At 44.3% G+C, this 24,346-nt stretch overlaps 1 protein-coding gene across 1 annotated transcript in view; it reads right to left on the bottom strand.

Moving 5' to 3' along the window:
- Positions 1-308: 308 nt before the first annotated feature.
- SLC30A8 (solute carrier family 30 member 8) overlaps positions 309-24,346 on the bottom strand; it is a 118,698-nt gene continuing 94,660 nt past the window's right edge. The window contains exon 9 of the mRNA XM_082259567.1: positions 309-583. Within this exon, the coding sequence (XP_082115693.1) occupies positions 438-583 (146 nt within the window). The 3' untranslated portion in view covers positions 309-437. The remainder of the gene's footprint in view (positions 584-24,346) is intronic.

Genomic DNA, 24,346 nt, shown 5'->3' with positions numbered 1-24,346 from the left:
GCACTTCTCTGTCGTACAGTATTTCTGCCTGTAGGTTCATATTGATTGCCTTGTTACAGAACTTTTATATTCACTACATAAAGCTAAAAAATTCCAAGAAGATGTGGTCTGGCCTGGTCCTATTAACCCGTCCACACATTAAAAATAAAGGAGCTTTACAAATGACCAGAATCTTTAATAGGTGTCTATATGACTAAATCTGGAACCATTCCTCATTGTAAATACACCAAATACAATTATCTGAAATGTCCATAAGTAACCCAAGACCTAATAGGTATTCCATCCATCTGAAGGTAGGTCATTGCTGCTTGATGATATAGATGGACCCGTAAACAAAGGATTCCTAGGCATTTCACAAGTTTATTGTCTGTAGTCTCTTATTGTAGGTAGGACGTAGAGCAGATGTAGAACAATCCCATTTTTCATGGACGTTTGGCTCAGTCATTGGGCTCATAGCAGAACATACACTCAGGATTCTGTTCCTCCAATGGTTCAACTTGTATAGTGACCGAATGGAAGGGGAAATTGTCAAAAACATTCCGTGTGACTTCATTTAAAATTCTTCTGGAGTCATCTGAAGTCTCTGTGAAAAAAAAGAAAAAGGAAGGCTCGTTATATACTGCATATTTACATAAAGTAGGTAGAACACTTCACACTTTTTTTTTTTCTGTGTCTCGTTTGGAAGATATTCCCTCATGCAGTAGGATAAGGAAAGGGATGGTTGGCACTCAGGATGACATCCAAAAAATATTATTCCTTTAATGAAAAGACATGTACAATGCTGTAAAAACAGCCTACAAGTTTGGGACATTAAAGCGGAGTTACGGGCACAGAAAACATTTTTCAGTGAACATACCCCCGGGACAGTCAGGGCTAGTACATTCCACAATGACTAGCCTCTGATCTGTCCCGGTTCGCACTTACCTGCAAGAAGAAATACTCACTTATAAAATTTCTTCCACAGCGTTCCCATCTCTCTTGTGGGCAGCTGAAGACGGCGCGGTCCTCTTCTGCGTCTTCTTCCGCGTCCTCTTCTCCCAGAATGCGCCTGCACCGGCCCCTCTCGTCACTTCTGGTGCGTTGCCCCGGAAGTGACGAGCGGGGCCGGTGCCGTCGCATTGATTCCTGGAAACGATGACGTTCAGCTCCCAGGAATCATCGCAAGACAGGAAGTGACGACGGAGCCGCGGCTCAGAGGGAGGAAGTGAAGAATAGGTGAGTATATTCGATCTTCAATTACAAGGTTAGTATTAAAAAAAAAAAAAAAAAACCTAACTATCCAATTCCTTTTCAGGTGAAGGAGAACAAGCGGACGGGCACAAAAAAAAAAGATCGATTTTGTGCCCGGAACTCCGCTTTAATCCTTAATCATGGCCATGGAATGGAAAATAATTTTTTCGATATATTCTGAGTACTGACCATCCCTTCCCTTATTCTGGTACGTTGGAGGTCATGGTGTTGGCAACCTTAAGAGCACCGAGCAGGGTGGTTATGTGGGAAGGATGTAGTTCCTACACACCTGTATTTCCTCATTTAGTGTCTCAAAATATAACATGACAAATGATAACATGATTAAATCTCTTCAGTAACGGTTCAGCAGTGACTGGCCAAATTTCGAACCCTCTATGGCCGTTCCTGCTAGACAGAAGTCGAACAAAAGATCAACTTTTTTTTTAAAGCAATGTTGGAAAATGTTCATTCAATCAGTGGCTACAGCCAATCAGCTGCAGTGCTGATCAGTGTATTCTGACAGCCGGGTCCCTGCTGTAAGGAATACAATGGCGCAGCAGCGAGGATTTCCCCATTCACCTCTAATGCACGGAGGGGAAATACATTCAATTCATTTGGATCAGTCAGCAGCCAAAATCTGACCCAGGTATGCCCAGCCTTAGACAGGTTTTACTGTAGAAATGATTCTAATTAGAATTTTTTTCTAATCTCTTTCCAATCAAAAATGGTTAGCATTATATATTGGCTAATTGTAATGTTTATTAATCTTTTGACAGATGATTGTCATTCTATGCATGAAAACAGCTTTACTAAATGTCCTGATGAAGCAAAGAAATTCACAAAACACGTAGATAGAAGTTGACATGTTTCCTTTTCACCGAATTGACCCAAGTTTTTTGGGCTTTATATAATACAATAATATTGGATTTTAGATTTCCTATTAATAAAATTGTACTTTTTTGGAATTTGGTGTTATAATATTGTTAATATAACACTGGTGAGGTATGTGCAAAGCCCCATTGTTTTAATCTGTTTCATATTTTCCCCTCATGGGTTTTGTGAATTATAAACAAAAAAAATTAATTTGCAAATACACATTTAATACAAGGTTGATCCATGCCACTCCATTGGCAAACCAAACTGTATTCTTGCTGGCAGTCCGTGAATAAGAAATTAAAGTGATTGTAAAGCTTTAATTTTTTTTCAATAAACAAACAAGTTTTACTCATCTGCTCTGTGCAGTGGTTTTGCACCCTTCCTTTTCTCGGGTACTTTGTTGGCGCTCCTGGCTCCTCCCTCCTGTCGAATGCCCCCACAGCAAGCAGCTTTCTATGAGGGCACCTGAGTCAAGCCGCTGCTCTGTGTGTCTATTTACACAGCCCCCCTTCCCCTCTGTCTCCTGATTGGCTCACTGGCTGTGATTGACAGCAGAGGGAGCCATTGCCAATGGCCAATCAGGAGTGTAAGTCCCCGGAGAGGCAAGGCTTTCTTGGACATCCCTGGATCGAGAGGTGGCTCAGGTAAGTAATAGGGGATTGGGGGGCTGCTGCACACATAAGGTTACAGAAGGTAAAAAAAACCCTGTGCCTTTACAACCATTTTAAGCTGGGAGATTCTGTCTATATTGGGAAAGAAGAAGGTATGTACAACCTAATCACGCTATTCAAGTCTGTTTCATAGCAAAGTTATAAGAATCCTACTGCAGCAACTGCATTATGCTTTTATAAATCACATCCAGTCCTGAGATGTACACAGCTCCACCATACAGAACAGCTCTGTTTGGCAAAGCAGGGGACCTGATTGTTTTTCTGGTGCAATTCTGTAATACTTTCAGGTTTCTCCTCTAGAAGCAGACCGACAAATTCATCTTTGTCACTCTGCTCTCTCTCGTTCTATCAGAATGCTCCTTTAGCTGCTTCTCTTTCTCCTAGTCGGAGCTCCGCTGTACAGGAGCAACAAGCGCATAATACCAAGTCAACCTAAAAATAAAACAATAAATTGAATTATGTGTTAATGAATGCAGAGCTGCAATAATTTGTATTTTCTTTACCTACATGCAGCTTAACCTGTTGCCGACATCTGCACAGAATCACGTACCTGTTAGTGATTCTGCAGCTCTGGGTCTGGGGCACACACGTGCACTGCTGGCAACTCACTTCCGCTGTGATTGGACACAGCTGGGGCCATTCAGCGGGTCCGGTCGACTCAATGTCTGCCGGTACCCGACGATCATTCTGGAGACAGGCGATCTGCCTATGTAAACAAGCCAGATCGCCATTCTGTGACATGGGAACACTGTGATCCTGTGTTCCTACAAAGAAGAAGACGGATCTCTTTCTTCCCACAGTAAAAGCACCTCCCACACAGTTAGAAGGCCCGCACTAGGAACACAGTTAAACCTTTGATCGCCCCTGATGTTTAACCCCTTCCCTGCCGGTGTCATTCGTACAGTGACAGTGCATATTTTTAGCACTGATCACTGTAATAATATCACTGGTCCCCAAAAAAGTGTCTAATTTGTCCCCCGCAATGTCGAAGTCCTGATATAAGTCACTGATTGCCACAATTACTAGTAAAAAAAATAAAAAAAAATAAAATTCCATAAATTTATCTTACTTTTGCGCAAACCAATCAATATACACTTATTGGGAGTTTTTTAAACAAAAATATGTAGCAGAATACATATTGTCCTAAATTTATGAAGAAATTTGATTTTTTTAATTTTTTTTATTGGATATGTTTAACAGCAGAGAGGAAATATATATATATATATACAGAGTTGTATAAAGTACTCGAAACCCATACTTGAGTAAAAGTACAAGTGCTCGATCAAAAAGTGACTTGAGTAGAAGTGGAAGTGCTCGATCAAAAAGTGACTTGAGTAGAAGTACTAAAGTATTCAACATTTTTTGTACTTAAGTATTGCAAGTAGTTTTTTAAAAAATTTTGCTACTCAAGTACTGAAAGTAAAAGTACAAGTACTGTGTTATGTAGTTATTAAAGAAAGAAGTCAAACGTTTGCACATCATATTGTTTTTTATTATTTCAAATGCAGCTTTTATTTATATATACAGTAGCTTTTATTTTCGTATGCGCTGATAATACACATGTTTTGAGCTTCATGAAACCTGCCATCTACTGTTCTGGCAGTGGTAATTTTTATAATTGGAACGAGTAACTATGCAGCACAAAAAAAAAAAATATTGGAGTAGAAGTATTGAAATCATTGAAAAAATGTAGTGAAGTAAAAGTGGAAGTAGGAGAAAAAAATGATACTCTAGGAAAGTACAGATACCGCCTTTCGGTACTTAAGTACAGTAGTGAAGTAGTTCTACTTAGTTACTATACATCTCTGTAATATACTTTTTTTTTTTTTCAAAATTGTCTGTATTATATTTTTTGTTTCTAGCACAAAAAATAAAAACTGCAGAAGTGATCAAATACCACCAAAGGAAAGCTTTATTCGTGGACATCAATTTTATTTGGGTACAGTGTCGCACGACTGCGCAATTGTCAGTTAAAGTAATGCAGTGTAGTATCACAAAAAATGGCCTGGTCATGAAGGGGGGTAAATCTCCTGGAGCTGAAGTGGTTAACTTTAGCCCACTAGTACACAGAGAAGAAATAGAAAACTCCACACAGATAAAGTCCATGGTGGGAATTGGACCTCCAGAGAAAGAGTGGTAATTAATGGAAGGACATGGCCTTCTTTATGGAAAATAAACTGAGTTCATTACATAAACCCCTTCACAGGCCGAATAAAGAAACAAGAGCATTTAGCCTGTAATTTCCATATGAATTTATGCTGGGGTTCAGGACGTTGGTTGAGGTAATACATGCAATTTATATTTACTCTCTGGGGTCTGACATATTTGATCTGAATTTATTTCCACCTGACTGATTAGTATGCGCACAGGAATGAGGAGAAACACGCTGATTAGGCACCAAAGTTGTTCCCAGTAGACCAAGGACTGATTTCCCTGCAACAGAGTAAAACTCTCCTAAATTCCCACATCTATGTGCTTTGATTGCTTTTTGATACTTTTTTATTTTAATAAAGTTTGATCTTTTTCTGTCTGAAATAGTTCAGACAAAGGCATTTTGTGAACCCAACCAGTTAGATCGGGCCTCCAAACTTTCTAAGGAAGGGGCCAGTTTACTGTCCTTCAGACTTTGGGGGGGTCAGACTGTGACCAGTGGGAGTAGAAAATGTCCTGGTGTCAGTAGGAGTAACAATGACACATCTTTAGGGGTTAGGAATAGTGCCCCATAGCTTGTGTCAGTGGGAGGAGCAGTGCCCCATCATTGGTGTTAGTGGGCGGAATAGTGCCCCATCATTGGTGTCAGTGGAGGAATAGTGCCCCATAGTTTGTGTCAGTGGGAGGAATAGTGCCCCATCATTGGTGCTAGTGGGCGGAATAGTGCCCCATCATTGGTGTCAGTGGGCACAAGAATATTCCATCGTTGGTGTCAGTGGAGAAATAGTGCCCCATCGCTTGTGTCAGCGGGAGGAACAGTGCCCCATGATTGATGCTAGTGAACGGAATAGTGCCCCATTGTTGCTGTCAGTGGGTGGAATAGCGCCCCATCATTGGTGTCAGTGGGAGGAATAGTGCCCCATCATTGGTGTTAGTGGGAGGAATAATGCCCCATCATTGGTGTTAGTGGGAGGAATAATGCCCCATCATTGGTGTTAGTGGGCGGAATAGTGCCCCATCATTGGTGTTAGTAGGAGGAATAATACCCCATCATTGGTGTCAGTGGGCAGAATAGCGCCCCATCATTGGTGTTAGTGGGAGGAATAATGCCCCATCATTGGTGTTAGTGGGCGGAATAGTGCCCCATCATTGGTGTTAGTGGGCGGAATAGTGCCCCATCAATGGGAGGAATAGTGCCCCATCATTGGTGTTAGTGGGAAGAATAGTGCCCCATCATTGGTGTCAGTGGGCCGAATAGTGCCCCATCATTGGTGTCAGTGGGCAGAATGGTGCCCCATCATTGGTGTTAGTGGGCGGAATAGTGCCCCATCAATGGTGTCAGTGGGAAGAATAGTGCCCCATCATTGGTGTTAGTAGAATGAACAGTGCCCCATCAATGGTGTCAGTGGAATGAACAGTGCCCCATCATTGGTGTCAGTGGAATGAACAGTGCCCCATCATTGGTGTCAGTGGGCAGAATAGTGCCCCATCATTGGTGTCAGTGGAATGAACAGTGCCCCATGATTGGTGTCAGTGGAATGAATATTGCCCCATCATTGATGTCAGTGGGCAGAATAGCACCCCATCATTGGTGTTAGTGGGCGGAATAATGCCCTATCAATGGTGTCAGTGGGCAGAATAGTGCCCCATCATTGGTGTCAGTGAGCAGAATAGTGCCCTGTCATTGGCGTCAGTGGAATGAATAGTGCCCCATCATTGCTGTCAGTGGGTGGGATAGTGGCCCATCATTGGTGTCAGTGAGCGGGATAGTGCCCCATCATTGCTGTCTGTGTTCGGGATAGTGCCCCATCATTGGTGTCACTGGGAGGAATAGTGCCCCATCTTTGGTATCAGCAGGCAGAAGAGTGCCCATCATTGGTATCAGTGGGTGGGATAGTGCCCCATCATTGGTGTCAGTGGAATGAATAGTGCCCCATCGTTGGTGTCAGCAGGCAGAATAGTGCCCCTCATTGGTATCAGTGGGAGGAATAGTGCCCCATTGTTTGTGTCAGTGGCACGAATTATGGCCTCATTGTTGGTGTCAGAGGGAGGAATAGTACCCCAAGGGTAAGCAATGGGCTGCATCTAGCCCCTGGGCTGCAGTTTGGAGACCACTAAGTTAGAGGCATGGTGGCCCAGTGGTGCTTGAGTAGTGAGTAATACTGTCCTGTCCTTCTCCCAATCCAGTGCACTCTATAGCTTTAAATGCTAGATTCACATTTATAAAAAGAATAATAATAAATAAACATGTTTTTTGCAGAAAAAGAATGTGCATTTATTAATTTTTTACATAGGAGCCTGCAAAGCATTGCACCAGGGATCCTGCAAATTTTTCCCCTAGCTCTCTGCCTGGACCTCTGTGTGGGCTCTCAGCTGGATAGCTGGAGGAAGATTCCATAAACTATGACTGCTCTGATTACTGCACTCGTATTCCATTGAGAACTACAAGACTGTCTGCCGCAGTTGCAAACAGGACATGCAGCTGCGCCACGCCAGTCTAGTTTCATGATTAATTGTAGATTCTTACCTGCATCTGTTCTGCAGATACAGATACAGTTCTTCAAACTAAAGGAAGTGGAAGTACCTAAGTAGGGAGGGTCTGACTAAATACGTATATATTAATTTTGATTTTTGTGACGTCTGTCTTTCTCTTTCTTTCTCTCTCTCTTTAATTATACACTATATTACCAAAAGTATTGGGACGCCTGCCTTTACACGCATATAAACTTTAATGGCATCCCAGTCTTAGTACGTAGGGTTCAATATGGAGTTGGCCCACCCTTTGCAGCTAAAACAGCTTCAACTCTTCTGGGAAGGCTGTCCACAAGGTTTAGCAGTTTGTCTATGGAAATGTTAAACTATTCTTCCAGAAGCCAATTCATAAGGTCAGGCACTGATGTTGGACGAGAAGGCCTGTGTCGTAGTTTCCACTCTAATTTATCCCAAAGGTGTTCTATCGGGTTGAGGTTAGGAATCAAGTCTAGTTGAGGTCAGGAGGTTCAGGCCAGTCAAGTTCCTCCACCCCAAACTCACTCATCCATGTCTTTATGGACCTTGCTTTGTGCACTGGTGGGCAGTCATGTTGGAACAGGAAGGGGCCATCCTCAAAGTGTTCCCACAAAGTTGGGAACATAAAATTGTCCAAAATGTCTTGGTATGCTGACACCTTACAGGTCCATTCACACCTGAGCGTATCGTTTTCAGGTGTTTTTTCTGGCTTTTTTCATGCATTTCTTTGTCGTTTTTTTGCAGGTGTTTGGAGGAAGGCATTGACATCTTGACAACAAAAACGCTTATAATCTGCCAAAAGAGAAGCTCATGTACTTTTTTGAGCTTCATGCGTTTTGCTTCAGGCAATGAAACGCTCAGATGTGAACAGGGGACATTGAAATGAATGGGATTTTGCTTGTTGGGCGTTTTGAGAATTCAGAGATGAGCGTTTTATGAGCTGAAATACGTTCAGGTGTGAACAGGGCCTAGGAGTTCCCTTCACTGGAACTAAGAGGCTGAGCCCAACACCTTACTTAGTTAGTGAGGTCTGAAAAAAGACATCAGTCCATCCAGTTCAACCTATGATGTGTGTGTGTTTGCTGTTAACCATACATTGTATACCCCTGTATGTTGTGGTCTTTAAGGTGCCCATCTAATAGTTTTTTGAAACTATCGATGCTCCCTGCTGATACGACTGCTTGTGGAAGAGAATTCCACATCCTTACTGCTCTGACAGTGAAGAACCCCCTACGTACTTTAAGGTTAAACCGCCTTTCCTCTAGTTTTAGTGAGTGGCCACGTGTCTTATTGTATCTCCTTTCTCTGAATAGTTTGTTCCTTATGCTAGGGTCACCAGTACAGTATTTGTACATTGATATCATATCCCCGCTCAATCGTCTCTTCTCCAGAGGGAATAAGTTCAGTGCTTGTAGTCTTTCCTCATAGCTGATGTCCTCCATTCCCCTAATTATTTTTGTTGCCCTTCTCTGGACTTTCTCCAGTTCCAGCACATCCTTCCTGAGGACCGGTGCCCAGAACTGGACAGCATACTCCAGATGTGGCCGGACCAGAGTCTTGTAGAGCGGGAGAATAATCTCTTTATTTCTGGAGTGAATCCCCTTTTTTATGCATTCCAGTATTCTGTTGGCTTTCCTTGCAGCGGCTTGGCATTGGATGCCACTGCCAAGCCTGTTGTCCACCAGTACCCCCAAGTCCTTTTCCATCCTAGATTCACCCAGAGGTTCCCCCCCTAGTGAGTAGCTTGCTTTCTGGTTTCTGGCCCCCGAGTGCATTACTTTAAATTTTTCAACATTAAACCTCATCTGCCATGTAGTTGCCCACCCCATTATTTTGTTCAGGTCCGCTTGTAAGGTATTGGCATGCTTAGTTTAGTATCATCCGCAAATACTGAGATTGTACTAGATATCCCCTCCTCTAGATCATTTATGAATAAATTAAACAGGATTGGCCCCAGGACAGAACCCTAAGGGACCCCACTTTCCACTCCCGCCCAATCCGAGTACTCCCCATTAATCATCACCCTCTGGACTCTCCCCTGGAGCCAGTTCTCTATCCAGGTACTCACCTTATGGTCCATACCTACCTTCCTTAGTTTGAACAGTAAGCGTTTGTGGGGAACGGTGTCAAAGGCCTTTGCAAAGTCCAGATACACCACATCCACAGGCTTACCTTTATCTAGGTGGCAGCTCACTTAATCGTAGAAGGTTAATAGATTGGTTTGGCAAGAACGATTTTTCATGAATCCATGCTGATTACTACTAATAATACCGTTTTCATTACTAAAGTCTTGTATGTGGTCCCTTAACATCCCCTCCAAAATCTTGCAGACTACTGATATTAGGCTGACCGGCCTATAGTTACCCGGGATATATCTCGGCCCTTTTTTAAATATTGGTACCTGTGGGAGATGGGGAGATATCAAATTCTATGTGTCCTCCATTTTGTATGTCCCTACCCCATTTTGTATGCATTAATGTCTTATAAGCTGTGTGTTTGTGTGTGTATGTGACCTTAGTTACACAAGATATGAAAAGTGCCTACGTACCATGGAAAATTTCTGCAGTTCGAGATAAGGCTGTGTCAGGTGATTCTAGTCACACGAGATATATGTCCTATATGGTATTATTCCCCAAGGTGACCTTTTGTCTCCTGAAGCTGTTTAACCAATAAGAACGTAACAAGTGCCCTATACCTATGATTATATGCCTTTATCTTTACTATATAAGCCGCAACGAGCCTATAATAAACTGAGAGCTTGGTTTCACTATACATCTGTCTCCGTCTGTGTTATTTCCAGAAACCAGCCTCCCAGGCCTGCCAGACACAAAACGAGCAAAGGAGCCATAGGTGGTCCGGGACTACCATTGAGACCAGGGGTCTCAGTTACTAACAGCTGGGGGCTCGTATGCCGGGATATGAAAGTCATCCCTCGCGGACAACCACGCTCATTCGGTAAGTAGAAAAATCCTTTTCTATACGGCCGATTGTAGTGTGGCTCCGGGGCGGGACACTGACTAAAATCATATCAAAGTGAACCAAGGGGGTTGGTGTGTTCCGGGAACACACGCAACAGACCCATAATTGAACCAAGGGGGTTGGTGTGTTCCGGGAACACACGCAACAGACCCATAATTGAACCAAGGGGGTTGGTGTGTTCCGGGAACACACGCAACAGACCCATAATTGAACCAAGGGGGTTGGTGTGTTCCGGGAACACACGCAACAGACCCATAATTGAAATATTTCAGGGAAATATTTTTAGTCTCAGGGAGACTTAAGAAGTGTTAGAGAAATTGCTCGTTTTGTGTCTGAAAAATCTTTAAGCTTTCCTTCTCTGTCGCATAGAAGTATAAGATAATTTGTATTGTTTGTCTATAATGGTAGGAAAACTTTCTTGATAGCCACTGTACCCGGGAGGTATTGGTCAAGACTCGGAAAGGGTTTTTTTTCTCTTTGTCCTAAAAGGGACACCCGAGTCCAAAAGTATATGGGTTTAATTTATATACATCAGTGGCTTGAAGGAGGGTTTTGAAACCATAAAAGGTTACCATGGTAACAAGTGATTATGTGAATGTGTAAATCATAGAGACATGTCTTATTGAGTGAGAGAATATTGGTATTTGTTTATTGTCTTGTTATGTAAATGGCCAGGAATATTTGGTGAGTAATATTCCTGGAAGTAAATTAAGGTAGAAGAACGGTCTACCTTAAGTTAGAGTATTAAGAATTAATATACATTGTTATGTGAAATGTATTAAAGGTTTTAGCCTAGAAGATATTAAGAGTCAGGTATATCACAGAAAAGAAAGCTTTGTAATCTGTACATATTCTCTGTCAGGGAGAGATATTTGTGATATCCTTGGGAATGGGGAAAAGTCAGTCTAAGAACATCCCCCCACCTGAACCGGGGGGAGACATGCAAAGCGTGTGTCACCCGGGTATCGGGTGGATATACGTATACAGACCCGTGGGTCGATAATTTAGCAATCTGGACAGAGATTAATAAAACAGACAAGAGGACAAAAAGGCCGAAAAGTAACCTGAAAGGCAAAGAAGCTCCAGGTCTCCACGCCGTGGAGAAACAGAGATTCTGCTCAAATACAGAAAAATCACATCTGGGTCATTCGGGATGTCCACCCTCATATGCCCCTGGTGCCCCCATTGCTAGTCTATATCCTTCACTTGCCACAGCAATCACCTGTAAGCAGAAGTCAAGTGAAACCGTCCTGGAATTTTGGACAAGGTTTAAAAATGTATGGAATCAGGAGGCCGGTTTAAGTGTCACCAAGGAACGGCACAGCCTCATGATTCAGACATTTATCAATAATTTAAAGTCCCAATACATGGTGATTGTGAAACAGCAAGTTTCAGACTGGACAAACAAAGACATGGATGGTTTCCAGAAAGCCTCAACAGAAAAGGATGCGGCGGGATGTTTTGATCTCCCCAGAGAGAAACAGCCCGTTGCTACATATTTTTAGACACCCTATCAGGGACGCTATCAAAGTGGAAGAGGCAAGGGGGGATTCAGGGGCAGAGCAGAGCATTCTCAGAATAGGCCCCCTTTTAATAACCAACAATGATGGTGCCCAGAAGGCGGGGACTCGGCATTTCCCCGTGTGTCTCTCAATTACCAACAACTGCCTATGATTTCACTTTGTGTAGATGGCATGAATCTTCTAGTTCTCGTGGATTGTGGAGTGATTAGCAGTTCCATATCACAAGAATTCTGGAATGGAGAGACATTAGAAGCCGAACCTTCAATGGGATCCCCACCAAGACATTTAGAAACCCCCCCCCCTTTACCAATTATAGAAGAGTCAGGAGAGTACTCAATCATTTGGCACTGTTTCAGAATAATACCTAGGTGTCCACTTAGTTTGTTAGGGAGTATGAAGTCAGGCATACATTAGACAGACTCTTGGCCGAAGGTACATTTAAAATAGTGTTACCTCACAAGATAACATGGCGCCCCTGTTTTTGTTGTTCTGAATATTCATTTTCCAAGTTAGATATATATAATTGTTTGAAGCTACGACGTTGACCCTGACGTTGGTACATTTCTAGGGAGAGGCGGTTCCCACATTCCTAGGGAGGGGGTCAATTCTTGTGCGGAGCCTGATAGGACTATGTGTTCCAGCTCGTGGGACTATGGGTCCCAGCTTGTGGGACTATGCGTCCCAGCATTGCCAACCATATGCAATTATCTTTTTATGGAATTTTTGGAGTTTTGCCATTTATACATTTGTGCATAAAGCATAGGAACCTCTGGGAAGAGTAATAATAGTGAACAAATACAGTTTTTATCAGGCAAAACATAGTTCGCCGTAGTCGGCAAGATATTTTGAGGTTATTTTTTATAGAATTATAGATAATGAGAAATTACATTTTACAAATGGGTCCCTTGTGTCCCTAAATGTAAAAGGGAGCTCTGGTGCAAAATTTTGAAAATTGGCTACTTGCCAAGAAAGGGTTCAAATTTAAATATTTTCATTACTGTTATAAGTTATGAAATTTATTTTGGGACAGAAAGGGTTACCGCAATTAGTGTGACCATTGGACCCTATTGGCACCGAGCCAAAAGTTTCAAATCAGATTAACTTTTTATCTGATTTCAGTTTTTGGGTGATATTTTAGGGGAGTCCTCTATTGAGGGAGGGGAACCTCTGGACAGGTTTTTGTTAGATTGGCAGAAGAAAAAAAATAAAAAAGTTTTTTTTTAGTAAGATTGGCACAGAGCCAAAAAGTTTTAGTTTTATCTGACTGAAGTATGTAGTATGCAAGTGGTATCTGATGTGCCATCTCTACTGATAGCCATACCATCCGATGCTACCCACTTTACAGTGATTGGTTGAAGTAATGCGTTTTTTTTACCGTCCTAGTGGACGAGGAGACACAGCCATCTTTGTTTCTTGTTTTGATAATCAGTCCAGGTAACTGACCTGGTGTAGAAATGCCTCAGGGCTAAATAGACAGTTTTAGTTGTCTGCTCTATAGTTCTCCAGACCACGCAAGAGGGGATGGACACCTGCTCATGAGTCAGTCCCGCTACAATATGTGGATAACATATGTAGTCACTCTGTGGAGGCCAGTCAGAGCGAGTGAGTTCATTGAGAAATGTACATGTATGTGGACACAAAGTGTCACAGGAATAATGACAATGGTGTCAGGAAAGTGTTGTTTACCTTGGTTTTGTTCTCACAGAGGGGGAAAAGGAGAGTCAGTCACGTGGGTCTTGCCAGCCCACAGTGGGTCTTGCCCGCCCACAAAACCAGGATCATTGATTGCAATGGATCCGACTGCTCCTATTTTATGACAACATTTTGAGACAAGCCACAGGTCCAGAAATGTCACAAGTAATGTTGAATGCGTTTATGTATCTGAAAAATGCTATGGTTGTAGCGCCTGCACTGGGCCTCCCAAATTATGGAAAAATGTTTTGTGTTTATGCAAGGGACAATTGTAAGACCATGACAGGTGTACTTGCCCAGGAGTATGGTGATGGACTTTGCCCTATAGTTTTTGTCCAAAGATGGTCGCAGTCCAGGTCTAAGGCATGCCTGAGGTGACTCCAAACATAGCATCTTGTGAGATGGTAATAGGGATGGCCACATCTTTTGCCCTAGGTAGGCCCCAGTTTTAAATGGGTTACTGGGATTAAAGGGTGTGTTACACAACAACATGATTGTATAGACATAATATATCTAGACAGCCATAGAGGGAGAAGAGGATGTTTTTGTAGATGGTTCCTGGTTGTAGAGCTGAAAGTCAGGCCAAAAGATCACACATTATTAGAGCTACAAACGCATGCTACAGAACAGGTTTAAGGAATTAGGTGATGGTTTAGAAAAAGTTGAGAGTGGCCTTTTTCTAGAAGAAGGGGAGATCTTGTATCCCCGCAGCTAGCGCCCCACTGTCTATTGCCTAGTATGATGGAATAGGACACAGGGGTGGGAAAGAACATATGAAGTATTACTGAAGTTTTTTTTTGCATTTACAGGCCTAAATTAGTGAAAGCATATGTTGCTAGGTGCATCACCTGTATTAGGAACAACACAAACAAACACATAATGCCAAACATGAACATCTAGAAATAGGTTTTTACATATAGGCCCAAAGCAGGGAAGAAATAAGAGTTCCTTTTAGTCAATAGTAGATGGATTCAGCAGATGATATGGGCCAAAGAACCACATGACTGCCTAGAAACTATTGAAAGTGTCACTTCACCCCGTGCAGACATGATGAAAGAGCTCATCACCAACCTTCTTCAGGCTATGTTGTTACCCTCAGAGTTAGCTATCATTCAATGTAGGGCACATACCAGAGGTACTGATGACATCTCCAAGGGCAACGCACTAGCAGACAAAATAGCAAAAGCAGCCGCACAACAGTTACCTTTAGGAGCCCTAAAACAAATGCCTGTCCTGACCCACATCCTCCCCGATGATGCCCAGTTGATCACAGATCTACAGGCCTCAGCCACTGCTGAGGAATTGGAGGACTGGTGTTATCCTGTTTTGCAAAGGAATCCTGAAACAGGATTGATTTGCAAAGAGGGGAAACCGTGTATACCCCGTAATAGTGCTCCTATTTGCATTGCCCAGAATTCAGGTACAGTGGAAAGGATAAATAGGACAATCAAAGACGAGTTGAGAAAAAGTAAATTGGAATTTTGAATCAAGTGGAACGAAAAAGTTGCTCGCACCTTTCTTTTCTTTTCACAGGTATCAACCCATCACTTGAAGGAAGGAGATGAAGTAGCATCACAAGACCAAGGCCGGATTTCGTTTTGGACCAAAAGACAAAGGTAGTCGCAGTGACCAGAATCGCTGTCCTTGTGGAGAACCAACAAGCCTGGATCCATGCTACTCGAGTGAAATTGGTGAAGGAGGCTCCACCCCCAGAAGCAAGTCCAGATCCAGACCCAAGAGAGGTACTAACGGGGGCGGACGGCCCTGACCTTGAACAGGAAGGTCCAGAAGCAAGAGAGGTACTAACGGGAGTGGACGACTCTGACCTCGAACAGGATAGTCAAGAAAAGGGGGTTTTTCAGAGGCAGGCGGCCCTGACCCTGTAGAAAAATGACATTCCTAATAGCACCAGATTCTGGAAAACTTTGGCTACTTATGGGACTCGTATCATTTTCAGTCTTCTCTGTAGTATGGGTTACCACTAGCTGTATTTATTATCCAGAAGACCTGGTAGGGCTACAGGCCATTTGCAGAGCTTCCAACACCCCAACACAGAGTAATGCACATAACAGACAAAAGAGAGATGAAAGCTCAAAAAGTCTTACAGATAAAATGTCATTGTTGCAATTTAAATATGCATATGCCCAGAAGTCCGGATATGAAAAATGTTGGATATGTAGTAAACTCCATCCTAGCACCGCTAGAATCCCCCTAATAGCGATACCTTTAAACTTCACCCCTTTCCTAAATGGTACACCTCCTGTTGTCCTCACCAATGTCACGAGAACACTCTCAAATGATACCCTCACTTTCCAAATTATTGGTAGGAGTCATTCCCCAGACTGGTGTTTTAGGTTGGGAAACTCCACCAAGGGAGCTGAAGTGTGCCGGCAAACTAAGATTAATTTCTCAATGACCTCGATGGACAGCTCCTTCTGGCACACCTCAGAACCAGCCCTAAACGCCACTCTAATGAACTTTCTTAACTCCAGTTCCACTTCCTCTTCCCCAGTAGGACAGTTGTTGTCAAATTTAGCTTGGTCCAGTTATGATGATCAATTAATGGCACTACTTCACAAACGTCCCCTGGCTTTGGGAAACAGTACTTATATTTGTTGTGGAAAGATTTGTCACCCTTGGATCCCCATTGAACCCCAAAGGTGGTGTTACCTCGCATCCCTAGTTCCCATCATGGGTGTAGTGGGAGACAACGAAGGAGGACATCTCCTCGAAGCTAGTATGTATCCTAGGTACCCCCTCAAACACCGCAATAAAAGGGAATTATTCCTTGAAAAGGATATGGTATGGGCCTGGTTCCCCTCATGGACCGGATGGGGAATAGACATGATGAAAAGGTTGAATAATTACTCTAAAATTCTCGATGACATCCTAGATAAGAACTCAGGGGACATTACCAAATTAAATATAGAAGTGAGGGCAATTAAGAAACAACTTGAGCTCCATGACCTAGCCATAGAAAGCATGAGTGCTGCTCTTACTGGGTTATGTGAAGTTACGGAGGATTATGAATGTTGCACATGGATACACAATACATCTGTTGAGATACCCGATTATTATGATATTATTGCACAGCACCGGAAAGAAGTAGACAAGTTGCAACAGGAAGCTAGGAATATTGCTAAGACATGGAGTCCTTTTGGTAGTGGGAATTTTGAATTTGGAGGAATATCCTCATGGTTGAAAAATATCGCTATGACTGTTATAATGGTTTTGCTTTTTTTATTATTCCTATATGCATGCTTCAAACTCGTAATGTGTATTATTGCTAGAGTTTCCCGACCAAAGGTGAAAAATGTCTCTATGCTATCCCACCAAGTCCCAGGCTACCAGACCTCCTCGACTAATAACCCTAAAGAATATACTGAGTACATTAAGAGGTATAAACAGAAAGAAAAAAAGAACCTTATTGTTTAAAGGATGATATATGATCTGGTCTTTCAAGCAGCAGGGATATAGAAAATTAATCTGCCAATCGTGGTACTATATTCCTAGGAGGTTTAGGACTCCTGATAATATCCCTAAGAATTATATATTCCAATGATATACAGGGTGACAAGGGAAAATCAATTTAGGGTTAATGATTTTAAGAGGGGATTGTGGGAGATGGGGAGATATCAAATTCTATGTGTCCTCCATTTTGTATGTCCCTACCCCATTTTGTATGCATTAATGTCTTATAAGCTGTGTGTTTGTGTGTGTATGTGACCTTAGTTACACAAGATATGAAAAGTGCCTACGTACCATGGAAAATTTCTGCAGTTCGAGATAAGGCTGTGTCAGGTGATTCTAGTCACACGAGATATATGTCCTATATGGTATTATTCCCCAAGGTGACCTTTTGTCTCCTGAAGCTGTTTAACCAATAAGAACGTAACAAGTGCCCTATACCTATGATTATATGCCTTTATCTTTACTATATAAGCCGCAACGAGCCTATAATAAACTGAGAGCTTGGTTTCACTATACATCTGTCTCCGTCTGTGTTATTTCCAGAAACCAGCCTCCCAGGCCTGCCAGACACAAAACGAGCAAAGGAGCCATAGGTGGTCCGGGACTACCATTGAGACCAGGGGTCTCAGTTACTAACAGTACCACGTTGGCTTTTTTCCAATCAGCCGGCACCATACCCGTCTGTAAACTATCCTTAAAGATCAAGAATAATGGTCTGGCAATCACCTGGCTGAGCTCTTTAAGAACCCTCGGGTGCAAGCCATCCGGTCCCGGTGATTTATTTATGTTAAAGTGGAGTTCCACCCGTTTTTTCAACAATACAAAAATTGCTTTTATTCCCCAAATGATCACAGTATTGGTGACTTTTTTTTTTTTCTTGCTCCACTTGCCCTGTTGCTAGGGGTAAGCAATTTTCTGCCTCCTTCGGCGCTGCGGCGAACTATGTCATTTCCGGCGCCGCAGGGGCTCCTGGGAGATGTGTGTCATCGTTCTCAGGAGCCGTGGGAAAGAATCATTGCATTTTTTCAAAACCGGAAATGGCGTTTGGTAGGCGGAGCTAAGCACCATGTTGAAGAAGGGAAGACGAATATTGTGTTACCATAACACAGAAGAAGCAGCGGCTGTAGAAGAGTCTACAGTGTACTGCATGTTTAGAAAAGGAATGATGCACTTCTATCCATGAGGACATCAGACAAGCTAAGATTCATCTTAGTGCTGTTATGGGTGTTGTGCTTGTCTGTGTGCTTTGTGAGAGGAGGAGGAGGGGGCAGGCAGGCACGATTAGTGTGTGCAAGGTGAGGTCCTGTGTCTTTCTGTCTGTCTGTTTGTCTCTCTCTCCCCCTCTGTGTGTGTGTGTGTGTGTCTCTCTATCTCTCTCTCTGTCTATCTCTCTCTCTCTCTGTCTCTCTCTCTCCCCCTCTGTGTGTGTGTGTGTGTCTCTCTATCTCTCTCTCTGTCTGCCTCTCTCTCTCTCTGTCTATCTCCCCCTCTGTGTGTGTCTCTATCTCTCTCTGTCTGTCTCTCTCTCTCTCCCCCTCTGTGTGTGTGTGTGTGTGTGTGTCTCTCTCCCCCTCTGTCTCGCGCTCTCTCTCTCGCTCTCTCTCTCCCCCTCTGTCTCGCGCTCTCTCTCTCGCTCTCTCTCTCCCCCTCTCTCTCTCTCGCTCTCTCGCTCCCCCTCTGTCTCGCGCTCTCTCTCTCTCCCCCTCTGTCTCGCGCTCTCTCTCTCTCTCCCCCTCTGTCTCGCGCTCTCTCTCTCTCCCCCTCTGTCTCGCGCTCTGTCTCTCTCCCCCTCTGTCTCGCGCTCTGTCTCTCCCCCTCTGTCTTGCTCTGTCTCGCTCTCTCGCTCTCTCCCCCTCTGTCTCGCTCTCTCCCCCTCTGTCTCGCGCTCTCTCTCTCTCTCTCTCTCTCTCTCTGTCTCTGTCTCTCGCTCTCTCTCTCTCTCTCTCTCTCTCTCTCCCCCTCTGTCTCGCGCTCTCTCTCTCTCTCTCGCTCTCGCTCTCTCTCCCGCTCTCGCTCTCTCTCCCGCTCTCTCTCCCGCTCTCTCTCTCGCTCTCTCTCCCGCTCTCTCTCTCTCGCTCTCGCTCTCTCTCCCCCTCTGTCTCGCGCTCTCTCGCTCTCTCTCTCTCTCTCTCCCCCTCTGTCTCTCTCTCCCCCTCTGTCTCTCTCTCCCCCTCTGTCTCTCGCTCTCGCTCTCTCTCTCTCCCCCTCTGTCTCGCTCTCTCTCGCTCTCTCTCGCTCTCTCTCCCGCTCGCTCTCGCTCTCTCTCTCTCTCCCGCTCGCTCTCGCTCTCTCTCTCTCTCCCGCTCGCTCTCGCTCTCTCTCCTGCTCGCTCTTGCTCTCTCTCTCTCGCTCTCTCTCTCTCTCTCTCTCTCTCTCTCTCCCCCTCTGTCTCGCTCTCTCTCTCTCTCCCCCTCTGTCTCGCTCTCGCTCTCTCTCCCCCTCTGTCTCGCTCTCTCTCCCCCTCTGTCTCGCTCTCTCTCCCCCTCTGTCTCGCTCTCTCCCCCTCTGTCTCTCTCCCCCTCTGTCTCTCTCCCCCTCTGTCTCTCTTTCGATGTATTCTTGTATGCTTATTTTATTGTATTTTTTGATCATATACAGTATATGTAAATAAAATATTTTTATTTTTTGTAAATAAAAAAAATTTAATAAAATTTTAAACATAATAATTGACTCTGTCTCTTTATCTTTCTCTCTCTCGTGGGCGGGAGGTCGGCTGCCCTGGGCGTCTGTAGCTTGGGAGGTGGAGAGGGCGCTACCAGGTGTGTTTCTGCAACTATTAGCTGACAGAAGAGAGCGGGATGTGCTCTCTCTCTTTCCTCCCCAGCTTCACACTCCTGTTACTGTAGCGCTCATCAGATCGGGACTGTCAGATCGGGATTTCTCCTCTTTCGGCCCCTCCTCATCTTGATATGTCAGAGTGGAGAGGAGCCTAGGAGATGCTGATTGCTAAACCTTTGGCACGGACAGCTGGCGGAAGAGATGCGGCTGCTGTGCTGAAGGGGAAGAAGATCGCGGCTCAGGGATGCCACTGGTTGTCAGATCGGGACAATACAGAGTTTGATTACGTGTCCCCTACACCCCCTACACACATTGTTTGCTTTAAGGAGAGGGGGGTAACAAATACTGTAAAGTCCCGATCTGACATCCAGTGGCATCTCTGAGCCGCAATCTTCCTCCCCTTTCTGCAGCAGCATCTCTCCCGTCAGCTGTCCGTGCAAAGCTTTAGAAATCGGCTTCCCCTAGGCTCCTCCTCCGCTCTGACATATGAAGATGGGAAGGAAGGAGCCTCAGAAGAGGAGAATCACAAATCAATGTGCCGCGCTGTATCTGAGGTCTGCCTGCTGTAGGAAAGCTGCAGCCAAGCCGAGGGAAGGGAGAACTGCACTGGGGACACCAGGGAGGGGGGGGGGAGAGAGGGGAATGAGAGTATTTGTACTAGAAGGGGTGGGGAGAAGATGATTACTTCTAGGTTGGATCAATATAGGGGGGGGGGGGGGTATTTGTGCTGGGATGGGAAATTTGAGAGGTGACAGGATAACATTTTTTCTAGCAGGGAAATTGGGGAGGGGGGTGCTAGGAGGGGTGATTTGTGCTGGGGGGGGGGATTCGTGCCAGGAGGAGGGATTTGTGCTGTGGGGGAAGAATTTGTGCCAGGAGGGGGGATTTTTGCTGTGGGGATGGAGGGAAGAGGATTTGTACCAGGAGGGGGGGATTTGTGCTGTGGAGATTGTGGGGGGGGGGGGGAGGGTTCTGTCTAGGAGGGGGGATTTGTGCTGTAGGAATAAGGGGAAGAGGATTTGTGCTGGGGGGACGGGGGGGGGGGGGAGGATTTGTGCTAGGAAGGGGATTTGGGGGGGGGGGGGTTGTGCTAGAAGAGGTGATGGGGGGATTTGTGCTAGGATGGGGAATTATGGCGCTGTTAGAAATGGGGATGGGGGGAATTTATGCTTGTAGGGATGATTGGGGGTATTTGTGCTAGAGGGGAAAATTGGGGGGAGGATTTGTGCTAGGCGGGGGAATATGGTGGGATGTGCTAGACGGGATATTCGGGGGGTTTGGGATGGGGGGAAGAGGATTTGTCCTAGGAGGGGGGATTTGTGCAAGAAGGGGAATTTTTTTGGGGGGAGGGGGGGTTTGGGGGAGAGGATTTGTGCTAGTAGGGATAATTGATGGGTATTTCTGCTAGGAGGGGAGGAGGACTTATGCTAGGAGGGGACATTTGGGGGAGGGGAAGATTTGTGCTGGGAGGGGGGGGATTTTAAGAGGGGAGAATTTGCGCTTGGAGGGGAAATTTTATGGGGGGGTGCAGTTTGGTGTCTTCGCCCTGGGCGCTGGATGGCCTTGTCCCGGCAATGCTTGCGGGAGATAGAGGATTATGTGCGCCCCCCCTCACGCGGCGCCAAGGTACATTTAAAATTCACGGTGGAATTAAAGGTGAAGGCTCGGTTCACATTTATGCGAGTGCGGGAAGGCTGCGAATTCGCAGCCTGTTCCCGCATCGCACACGCACCCCCGGCAGTTCACACTGCCATATGCGATACGCTGGGGGTATCAATGTAATCTTAACGACACCCCCAGTTTGATCGCATATCGCAGTGCGATCGTGCAGTTCGCACAGGAGCGGATCGCACAAGTGTGAACCGCTGTGCGATCCGATCCTGATGCGGCTGCAAAAATGCCTCCTGTGCGTCTTTGCTCCGGGTGCGATGCGAATTTAGCCATACAAACTGTATGGCTAAACTCGCACCGCACAGCTGATCGCATGTAATGTCGGAGCAGTGCGCTCCGACATTACATGCAAACCCGGCACTCGCAGAAGTGTGAACCGGGGCGAAGTGAAAATCTGTTTCGTCAGCTGCAAGTGAAAATTAGCAATACTGTAAAAAATAAATGGATATATAAAAATATTAAAATATATATATATATATAGATAGATAGATAGATCTCTTTTATATATATATATATATATATATATATATATATATCTTCTAGATTGTAAGCTTTAACGAGCAGGGCCCTCTGATTCCTCCTGTATTGAATTGTACTGTAACTGTATTGTCTTCCCTCACATTGTAAAGTGCTGCGCAAACTGTTGGCACGATATAAATCCTGTATAATAGTAATAATATATATGATACAGGTATGTTTAACATAAACAAAGTTAGCCACAGTAACAATGTATTAGACATTCATGTGATTTCAATTCTCACCAGAGACCAGCACAGCAGTAGCTGTGTTGCCATAACAACAGGGTGGGACCTTCCTTTGGAGGTGCATGCTGGGTAACCAGCAGCACCTATTGTAGGAAGTAGTAACATGTGGGCTTCACACGCCCACAATTAAGATGGGAGCCCCCTGCTGAGGAAAAATCAAGGTTAGTTTATGAAGAATGTCATTTATAAAACCTTATTTCCTTTAAGTAGATAGGAAAACAATTACATTTAGCCAATGTTGTGATCATTTGGGGAATAAAAGCAATTTTTATAATGTTGGAAAAACGGGTGGAACTCCACTTTAAGTTTCTCTAGTTTAGTTCTAAGTCTATCTTCTGTTAGCCATGGCGGTACTACCTGAGGTGTGTTATTTAGTTTAGCATTACAAGCTGGGTTCGTGTAGCCCAACAATTCTTTTGTGAAGACTGAAGAGAAGAAATTATTTAACACTTCCGCCTTTTCCCTGTCCTCTGTGGCCAAATCTCCCTTGTCGTCTTTTATGGGGCCAATGTGTTCTGGCCTCGCTTTCTTACTGTTTATATACTTAAAGAATTTTTTGGGGTTCTTTTTACTCTCTTCCACTATATGTCTCTTGTGTTCTATTTTAGCCGCCTTGATTTCGTCTTTACATTTCTTATTACACTCTTTGTAATGCTTGAATGCTGCCAATGACCCCTCAGTCTTGTATTTTTTTAAGGCCTTTTCTTTAGCATTAATATGCATTTTTAAGTTGGAGTTTAGCCACCCAGGGTTTAGTTTTGCTCTTTTAAATGTATTTCCCCTTGGAATGCACTGGTCAATCCCTTTATTTAGTATGCTCTTGAAGCACTCCCATTTTTCCTCCGTGTTCTTTGTTCCCAGGGTTCTATCCCATTTGATATTTTCTAGCAGAGAGCCCAGTTTTGGGAAATTGGCTCTTTTGAAATTCAGTGTCCTTATATTACCCTTATGTTTCCTATTACTATGATTAATACTGAAACTAATTGACCTATGGTCATTGTTTCCTAAGTTGCCCCGTATCTCTATATCCGTGAGCAGGTCTGTATTGTTGGTAATCAGTAGGTCAAGTACCGCATCGTTTCTTGTTGGTGCATTCACCATCTGACCCATGAAATTGTCCTGCAAAACATTTAGGAACTGCCGAGCCTTGGCTAAATGCGCGGTTCCTTCTGCCCAGTTTATATCTGGATAATTAAAGTCCCCCATTATAATGACATTTCCCATCCTTGCTGCCAATCCTATCTGTAAAAGGAGGTCCTCCTCCCTCTGGTTGGGGGGCCTATAGCATACGCCCAATATTACCTTCCCCACAGTGCCTTCCCTTTGAAGTTCTACCCATAGGGATTCTGCCTCGTTCATAGCTCCATTATTAATATCATCCCTCATATTTACCTGTACACTGTTCTTAATATACAGACATACCCCTCCCCCTTTTTTACCTTCTCTATCTCTGCGATAAAGGGAATGCCCCTGAATGGTCGCCATCCAGTCATGAGAGCTGTCGAACCAAGTCTCTGTTGTCCCCACAAAATCTAAGTCCTCCTCAAACATCAGCAGCTCCAGCTCACCCATCTTGTTGGCCAGGCTTCTGACATTGGTATACAAACCTCGTAATTTTGACCGGTTACATATATCTTCATTTGATGTTTTTAGGCTGCTCTTGCGATTTTTCCCCATACCCACCCTGGGTTTAGGAGCTCCATACACCCTACCGCTAATGTCCCCATTTGTGCCCTCTGAATCTTGCTTTCCACTGGCTAATTCTACATCTGTACCCTCCCCCCATCACCTAGTTTAAAAGCCCCTCTAACTTTTCGGCCATCTTCTCACCCAGTACGGCTACACCCTCCCCATTTAGGTGCAATCCGTCCCTACCATAGAGCCGGTGGCCGATTGAGAAGTCGGCCCAGTTCTCCAGAAACCCAAAACCCTCCTTACTACACCAGCTCCTCAGCCACTTGTTAACGTCCCTAATCTCCCGCTGCCTCTCTGGTGTGGCTCGAGGTACAGGTAGTATTTCTGAAAATACTAC

This window comes from Pelophylax lessonae (genome assembly GCF_965119305.1).
Source record: "Pelophylax lessonae genome assembly, chromosome: 5".
In the NCBI taxonomy this organism is placed as follows: Eukaryota; Metazoa; Chordata; class Amphibia; order Anura; family Ranidae; genus Pelophylax; species Pelophylax lessonae.
Note: the sequence above shows the minus strand (reverse complement) of the source record. Positions and strands in the feature narration are given on the sequence as shown.